The sequence below is a fragment of the Quercus robur genome, chromosome 11 (assembly GCF_932294415.1).
Source record: "Quercus robur chromosome 11, dhQueRobu3.1, whole genome shotgun sequence".
NCBI lineage: Eukaryota > Viridiplantae > Streptophyta > Magnoliopsida > Fagales > Fagaceae > Quercus > Quercus robur.
This window is the reverse complement of record NC_065544.1, coordinates 1,681,341-1,690,270: the sequence shown is the minus strand read 5'-3', so window position 1 is coordinate 1,690,270 and position 8,930 is coordinate 1,681,341. Positions and strand designations below refer to the sequence as shown.

At 31.1% G+C, this 8,930-nt stretch overlaps 1 protein-coding gene across 2 annotated transcripts; it reads right to left on the bottom strand.

Annotated features, from left to right (window-relative positions):
• Positions 1 to 5,522: 5,522 nt before the first annotated feature.
• On the bottom strand, positions 5,523 to 8,568 carry LOC126705448 (protein TIFY 10A). 2 transcript variants are annotated; one of them, XM_050404472.1, is made up of 5 exons: positions 8,092 to 8,568; positions 7,130 to 7,241; positions 6,509 to 6,837; positions 6,335 to 6,392; positions 5,523 to 5,870 (listed from the first exon to the last, which is right to left on the bottom strand). In XM_050404472.1, the coding sequence occupies exons 1-5, from the start codon at positions 8,255 to 8,257 to the stop codon at positions 5,762 to 5,764; spliced, it is 774 nt and encodes a 257-aa protein (XP_050260429.1). In that variant the 5' UTR covers positions 8,258 to 8,568; the 3' UTR covers positions 5,523 to 5,761. The 2 variants fall into 2 exon arrangements, with proteins under 2 accessions (XP_050260429.1, XP_050260428.1); XM_050404471.1 differs by having other exon boundaries at positions 7,130 to 7,319; positions 8,092 to 8,563.
• Between the last annotated feature and the right edge of the window lie 362 nt (positions 8,569 to 8,930).

Sequence of the window (8,930 nt, the reverse complement as noted above, 5' to 3'; positions counted from 1 at the left end):
ATATTGAGATTATACAAAGTCAATACAACAATCCACCCCGACCCAAAAGGTTTTTAAAAAATCCAATAGACAATAAAGATAAAAGTATGTTTCACGTTTCGTCATTTTTTTTCTTCCAACTAGTTGTCTAAGATCACCATTAAAAAAAAATAGAAAATAAACATTTTACAATGAAACCATTTAGATAAGTTTACCTCACCTAATAAATTATACTTAAGTTTTTTTTTTTTTTTTTTTTTTATAGAGTTTCAACCTTTAGCGTCCACTCCTGATGATAACTTATGCTAATTGGAACCCACTATACTTAAGCTTTATCATGATCTTTATATCATATCATATCATATACTATATAATAAAAGTTAAATTGTAGTAGTTTTATAGATAAAAACAACAATTTATCTGATCTTAATTTCTTATCAACTTTTTCTACTACTTTATCATTTTTTTGGATAAAATATTTTATCATTTTTTTGGATAGACACAAAACTTTAATTGTTGATATTTAACCCTTAATTAAATTAAAAAAAAAAAAAAAAAAAAAAAACTCCATCATTATATGCCCTTCTCCTTCTCTCTTTTTTTATTTTTTATTTTTTTTAATAAACTATTTATTAAAAGTTTGTTTATACATAACTCTTTTCTTCTTATCAACTTTATTTTTTTATCGGTAAATTATGTATTTGGCCCCTATATCCTTCACACTATATTTCAATTTGGTCCCTAATTTTTCCATTGTGTAAAATTTGGTTCCAAACCTTTTAGTGTCGTGTCAATTTAGTCTCTGCTGTTATCTCTTGAAAGGAAATTGCTGACGTGACTAATGGTTAAAATAAAAAATTAGTTTCCGTTAATGCAACAATAAACTAATTTTTTATTTTGGTTGCAATAAAAAATTAGTTTCTGCAAATGTTCTTTTTCATTATTTTTATTAGTAAGTATTATTATTACTAGTACGTAACTTGTGCTTATGCATGGAAATGATGAATTGTAGCGGTGGTGTTGATGTTAGCTTGGGTTATAAAACATATAGGATATTAGTTTGCCTAGGACATTTGGAGGTATTAAAATAATTTTTTCTTACAATTTTCATGATATTGGTTACATCAAGTTTCTCATTACACTGCTATTAGATATATAATTTTTAAAATCACTATTGGATACTACATATGCAATATCAATTCACAATCACTGTCCGTGAAATTCTACTAAATACAACACAAAATAAAAAATAAAAAAATTGGTCCAATAGTATCTCCTAAATTGAATTGGTATAGGTGCATGGATCGTTCAACTTAATTACAATTTGTTACGTTCAAGATCTTGGCATACAAAATATCTGAATAGAATCTATATAAAAAAATATGCTCATTAGTTCAAAGAAAAAATAACGACAAAAAATCTAAACAATGTAATTTGTATGGAAAGCTATCAAAAGCAAAATTCAATTTTGAATCTAATTAAATTTTCTCTAAGCATTGGATATATATATTGAATTAACTAAATTGAATTAACTCACTTGGCACAAAAATTAAAATATTTACATTAGATGAGACACGTGATACAAAATTAAAACTATAACTGAATTCCAATTTTTACATTGAATTAACCAACTTGGCATAAAAATTTAAAAATTTAGATTAAATGAGACACGTGGTGTAAAATTAAACTCTAATTGAATTTCAATTTGAAATCTAATTAAATTTTCTCTTAGATTTACTTATTAATATATGTATAAATTACTAAAAATATCCACCTATAAAACTCAATATATTGTAGTAATACACAAGTTAGATGCAAATTAGGCGTGTTAGATTGTAGTTATGAAATTATATAATATTTATATATTTAATTTTTACTTCTTAATAAAATTATATATTTTATAATTTTACAACTAAAACAAATTTTTTTTAAAAAGTTTATAACCAAAATGTGCAACGCTTTGGCCTTTAACTAGTTCAATTAACGTTACCCTTTCATACAAGAATCCTCCTCTTGGCAAATACAAGTCTTTTATCTTACTTTTTGTGTTTCATTTTATACTTCACAAATAACAACTTTTTGTGTGTTGTTTTTACTTTCCTTATAAAATAATCAATATTTAAAATAAATAAAAAATTACATACCACAATTAATTTAGTATAAAGTGAAGCACAAAATGCTGAGAAGATGATTTGTATTCTCCCCTCGACTTGTAATAGATACATGAGATACCATTTAGTTATCTCTAGCTAATACACATCATCATCATCATTATTATTATTATTATTATTATTATGAGAGAAAGGTAAGAACCACACCATTATTATTTAGAGGAAGAAGCATAGTCCAGAAATGGGGTTGAGAGCTAGATATTAATTTCCTATCTAATCACAATAAATGAGAATGGGATGGGCAGTAGCTCAACTTCACAAAAGTTGAAAATGAAATTAAGAGTTTGAAGCACTTTTTATTCAGGTATGGGCTGGGCAAAGGGGAGTAGTGACAGGACCAGAGAGCAAAGCAAGTGGGAAGTGTGATCTGCATACGATATGATTTGACAGAGGAGGTCATACAAAACAGAAAGAGGTGTGTGAACTCACTAAAATCGAACATTTGGGCTGAACACATTCCCACTTCTTTTTCTTTCTATTTTTAGATGAACACACTAAAAGAGTTTCACGAGTGTGATTATTTGCATCGTGACATAATATTTTTGTGAAGCGCACAACTCGAATCCGACAACTTTGAACTAATTGCACAAAGCGGCAAAAGATAATTCATATTTCTGTGATTGTTGAACGCAATCAAACTCATGACAGCACACATTTCACACTTCACAAAGATAAAGCAAGAATAGGTCAAAGGAAGACCAAACCCCTACCCTACCACCTTCAAGACATCATGTGATGGTGGCCAATAATTTAAAAAAAAAAAAAAAAAAAAAAACTATATAGTAGTAGTAGTATATACTTATACTCCACTAATGACTAAAGTCGAAATGAATGTGTCCTTTTCTTGTTAATTATATATACCAACAAAGGCTTAGACGTGAACAATGTGACAATATAGAGTATTCTTTTATGTACCTTTTCTTTTGGGTGTAGATGCAAAAAAACCCTATTCCACACCTAATTTTTCCAACTTGTTGACTCATGCATGTGGACCTTATTATAAAAGATATGTGTGCCATTCCAATTCCTTTATTATCCACCTTCCCTTTTTTTTAATTGGCTTGTCTTAAATATGAAACCAATTCCTATGTTCAAGACTTCAAGTTTCAAATCCGCGTGCTTTTGGCTTACACGTCACTAACACAACTCTCAAGTTGGAGATATTTTATTCAACACAAACCATTTTTATATTATAAACACACCATCATCATTGTCATCTTATGGGGTTTACTATTCAACTTTGGAGTTCTTATTTTCAGATTCTAAAATGAACTGCTCCTTGCATCAAATTTCATATTAGTCGATTAATTTGACTTGTGGTATGTTTGGATATCGTTTATTGTTAAAAATTGAAAATTGAACACTATAATAAAATAATTTTTAAATGTGTGAATAGTACGGACCCAGTTTTAAGGAAAATTTTGTTGAAAAGAGTATTTGTGGATTTCGTGAACAGTGCACAGGACCCACTAACAGAGATGCAAACGCGCTAAAAAACGTTTTCAGCGCAATCCAAACTAACGCTTGGTTAAAAACACTTTGGAATAGAATCAATTCAAAAATGGCATTGAAATTTTATATTTTCATTTCTTTGGTTAATGAAAATTTTGTTGAAAAGAGTACTTGTGGATCCCATGAACAATGCACGAGACTCATTAACAGAGACGCAAACGCGCTAAAAAACGTTTTCAGCGCAATAACTAACGCTTGGTTAAAAACCCTTTGGAGTAGAATCAATTCAAAAATGGCATTGAAATTGTATATTTTCATTTATTTCGTTTAAAAAAAAATGGCGAGTGAGATAATTATCTTTAACTTTCACATTGAGTATTATGAATGGGTTACTTAGCACCAAAAAAAAAAAAAAAAAAAATTAAATTAAATATATGGCACAGAATTAGATAACAATTGGAAACTAATTTAGATTTAGGTTGTGCTTCAACTTTAAAATAGTATGTATGATATATGATTTGCGAATAAGATCAGATTTTAGTTCTTGGTGAGAGCATTTTTCATCCTTATGACTCTTTTCTTCTTTGTGAGAGCATTTTTGGGTTGGGAAAATATCTCTAGTAACAGTTATACGGTTATACCATGTTAGTCATGATTTTATGGCATGTGATTTAATTTATAGGTTTATTTATTATTATAAAAAAAATTAAGCTACTAATTTGCTATGTGATTTATTGGGTTATTGTTATAAAATGAGAGAATTGATATAACAGTTGCAAGAGATTTTTTATTTATTTATTTTTTTCCTTTCAGTCCATTTATGGTAAAGAAATGATATCATATCACAAAATTGTTAGGGGGTGGCCTTATTCAGCAAAAAAAAGAATTGTTAAGGGGGGGGGGGGGGGGTGGTGGGCGGTCTCAAGTCCTTTAAATTTGGGTGTCAAATCAATTAATGGGGACCAACTTCGACTTCAGAGAGCAGAAGCATGGCAAATATCTGTTGTTGTCGTTGTGGTGGGAGCCATTCTCGTCTGATTTTGACTAAGAATAATTAGGTCGGTAAATGAACGAAGTCGTTCATAGATAACTCGAATTCAGATTAATAAAAAATTTGTTCATGTTCGTTTATTTATAAATAAATTAAGTTCGAGCCTTTGTTTTAAGCTTGTTTGATAAACAAGTTGAGCCTAAGTAAATAAAATTATTCGTGAACAAGCTCGTAAATATAAAGCTTGATATAAAAAATGCCAAGATTAGACTCGTTTATAAGTTGATATATATTTACTAAATAAATTCATTATTATGACATTACACCTATCTTAATAATAACAGTCCACATGAGACCAATTACCACTACCCATTAATTTTTTTTTTTGTTTATTTGATTTTTGGTGATACAAGCATTTAATAATGCAATTTTTTTGGATTCCTAGCTAAAAAACTTGACTTAAGCTTAAGTTTAAGCTTAATATTAAGCTCAACTAATTAATCAAGCCAATCTCAAGCTTTTTGACATTCTCACGAGCTCGAATTTAAATATTGTTTTTAGTCTTGTCTCAAGTTTGAACCCAGCTTAAGCATTTGATTTTTATTGACGAGCTAAGCTCATACACGCACTTTACGGCAAAACTTGGCTCGTTTACAGTGCTAAAGAATATTGCTAATATATTTGATTAAAAAAAAAAAACATGGATTAATCATATTCTTTGCAAAGAATTTCAAACTCCAATTTTTTTTTTTTTAATCATCAGTTTGGTTAAAGGATTTACACAAAATGAGAGATCTTGGAAAGTATATACTACATATATACATTGGACAGCCAATAATGTAGTGTTGGAACATTTGGCGTTCAAATAAAGCTATGCTTTTAATTTTAAACCACAATAATAAACACATCCACTGAGAAAGAATCACCAATTGAAAAATTAATTAGTTCATTTATCCATTCAAAATTATCAGAACTCAGATAATAATCATATCAAATTTAATTACATCACTAAGATTCATCGAAAGTTAGATCTAAAGGCAGGTTCACTAGAGCCGAAGCTAAAAGTGAAAACATATTATAAAGTAGGCTTTAAAAGCCCACTAAAAAAAAGGAGAGAAGGAAAGCAGGCTTGAATTGTAAAATGCCTAAAATTGAATATAAAAATTAACTACTGCTTTAGCTGAGCAGCCAGGCCTAGCCATGGCTTGGATTCAGCTGGCTTAGTTGGGAGGGCTTCCTCTGGGTTGTTTATTTGGTATGGTGCCTTTGCAGTGATCCTGTAAAAATGCCATGTGAAAGTAAAAAAGATCAATTATTGAACAACAAATATATAATAAGAATACTAATTAGTTTCTCTAACTGTAGCCACAGCTTGCACAAAGAAACATCAACAAATTTTTTTTTTTTTATTGCTAATTCATTTCACTTTTGGTCATTAAATAATACAATGGTTGAAAAATATACCAATCTCAGAATGGGAGACTGATATTAAAACCTAAACCTACCCAAACCCCTCCAGAAATTAATTTAGCAAAATTTGCTCTAGTGATAATCAAGAATGCCTTGAATTTGATCCCACAGCTGATGCTGAAAAAAATTAAAAAATGCTAGACCACTCCAATCACCTAGGAACCTAGTGTACAAGTTTATTTGATACATCTGCAGCTAAAGTTACACAAACAAATGGGATAAGAATTTTTTTAAAAATATGTTTTCCAATATTTTGTTCCAAAATGCCTACCTATCTTTTCTCTTCTCCAGGAATCGGTGCAGTGAAGCTCTCCTTGCAATTGGTAAATCTGCAGTAAATAAATAAATACATACTTTAATCAACAAACATATTCAACATGATGCTCCAAACATTCTATTTTTCGAGCTTGTCGGTAAAGAAACAAAGGCAATCACAAGAAATTACCAGCAGCAAGAGGTTGAGGAGATGGTTGAGCGCATTCGCTAATCACTTTATTGCCAAAATTTGGAGGAACAACGCCGCTAGAGCTAGTAGCAATTGAAGTGCTGGATTCAGCAGAGTTCCTGGCCAAGTTAGGAGCAAAGGCAGGCTGGTTGTTAGTAGCCGGATTAGAAGCAAAGGGGGTGTTGTGACTCTGGGGGGTTCCCTTGCTTGCTAATAGCATCACTTCCTTTGCCTTGTCAGCTGGAAAATCGTTGAACACGATTACTTGTCCACCATAGAATATTGTCATTTGGGCCTTTTCAGGCTCTGCTGTGGCAGGCTTGTTCAATCTGGAACATAATAAACATATTACAATCAGATAAACAAATATTTCTGTACCAAGATTGTGTACTATAGCTTCTATTCTACTTCACCATGTGCAAAATAGTTATGATACACCATGTGCCCCCAATTAATCAACCCAAATCATTAAGTAGTCCATATCTATGGTTGATGATGTAATTATAAGCCATAGAACAACTAGAATACCCTATTTCCAACTTATATTTTGGGCATACTTGATATGGGTATTTATGAAGACTAGTTAAAAAAGCATAAGAGAGAGTGAGTAACTGAGCTTACCTAGAGTCAGCAATCTTTGGGACCTCCTCCTTAGGAAATGGAGTAGTAAACCCAGCAGGTTGAGGGAACAGATCAATGGATTGAAGGTTCCGATTGGCCGCCTCGCTTTGGCCTGAAACATCACTTAATTTCTCATTCACCGGAAATAAATTCATTGTTGAGGCTGATTGACGGTACATCTCAGGTGTCCCTGTTACAATTCTACAAATCATTTTCTAAACCTTGGCTTAAAAAAAAAAAAAAAAAAAAAAAAAAAAAAAAAAAAAAAAACTATGAAAAGTAAAGAACCTAATCACTACCACCATGTTTCAAGGAGAATTAATTTATAATACAATTTCAGGAGGGCCCTTTTCAAAATCCAATTAGACCCAAGACCAAGTCTTTTTACAGACATAGGTTGAGAGATATTCTCAACAGATATTGAGAGGGAACATTTAGAAAGAATAAAGAGGAAACAAAACGTTAACTACTTATATTTTTCTTGTTATGAAAAAAAAAAAAAAAATCGGATTTGAGTGTTTTGAGGAGAAAATCAAGGACATGTCCCACAAGTTTGAACCATCAAATAGGAATATTGATATTTTTGTGGATATTGGAATAAAGAAATTTAAGGTAACTTTTACAGATCCATGTTCTGGGTTTTTCTTAGAATCACATACCAAAATGGAAATTTGGGTTCAACTTATGCTCCCATAATTATAAACTAAAAATGAATTAAAGAAAAATAAGAAACTATAAACCTATCATAAACATAAACAAGCTACTGAAATCCCAGCCTGACTACGACTATTTGACTTCAGTTAAGATTGTGTTTCGTTTTCATTTTCATTTCAACAGAATCCCCAAAAAAACCAGACCAGTATGAAACATTAAAACTTTCAAATCCCTCTCTCCCTCTCTTTTCACAACCGAAATACCAGAAATTCAAACTGTAACCCAAAAAAAAAAAAAAAAAAACGTACCGTTGGATTCGATGTTGCAAGTCATACCGAGGCTGAGATCTCCAAAGGAACCCTTCTCCTTAAGGTACTGACTCAGCAAGCTACACCTCTGAGAAAAGCTTGCCTTTTCCGGCAACTTCCCTTGCCTTTGCCCTGAAAACTCACAAAACTCCGACGAGCTCGTCATCTTTCTTTGAATCTTTTCCAAACAGACCCAGATACAAAATCCAATCCCAAATCCAAAACCCAAAAAAAAAGTTACTCCTTTCAAAGGTTCAGAGAATGATCAAAATTTATATATAACCAAACTCAGAATACACCTCGTTGTTTGTGCTCTCTCTCTCTGTACTCTATGACACATATATTTTATCTCTCTCTCTCTCTCTCTGCTCTATTGTATTATATGTATGTGTGTACCTGCTTTTCCTATCTTCTCCTTGAGGCTATAATATATAGTATTATTATATTTTTGGTAATGGTTATTTTGGTTGAGAGAGTTAAAGCACGAGGAATATATGGTGCTTTTTAAGCTTGTTCCTCGCACCTTCGAGGAGTACACTTTATTATTAGTATTATATTTTATATTATTTTATTATTTTGCTTTTTATTCTTGTTATTTCAAACACGTGTTCTTTGCATCAGTAAACGGCAACCTTTTTTAATTTTTCTTTGTCAGTTCTTCATGCCAACTTGCCTTTGCCCACGGTTTTTGTATTTTAAGATTTCGATTGATGTTACCTTATTAGCCCCACCCCAGCTGTACATTACTGTTTCACACGTGGGATTCAGTATGTTTGGTCTCTTTATTCGGGGATTTTTTTTTTTTTTTTGAGAGGTTATTCGGGGATTTTGCTTTTGTG

Bases quoted from the DNA above. Each gene is read 5' to 3' on its own strand.
- LOC126705448 (XM_050404471.1), bottom strand. From the start codon at position 8,257: ATGACGAGCTCGTCGGAGTTTTGTGAGTTTTCAGGGCAAAGGCAAGGG. The intron at 6,838-7,129 runs GTAAGCTCAGTT...ATTATGTTCCAG, and splicing joins CCAAAGATTGCTGACTCTAG to ATTGAACAAGCCTGCCACAG. The intron at 5,871-6,334 runs GTAGGCATTTTG...GCATTTTTACAG, and splicing joins CTGGAGAAGAGAAAAGATAG to GATCACTGCAAAGGCACCAT.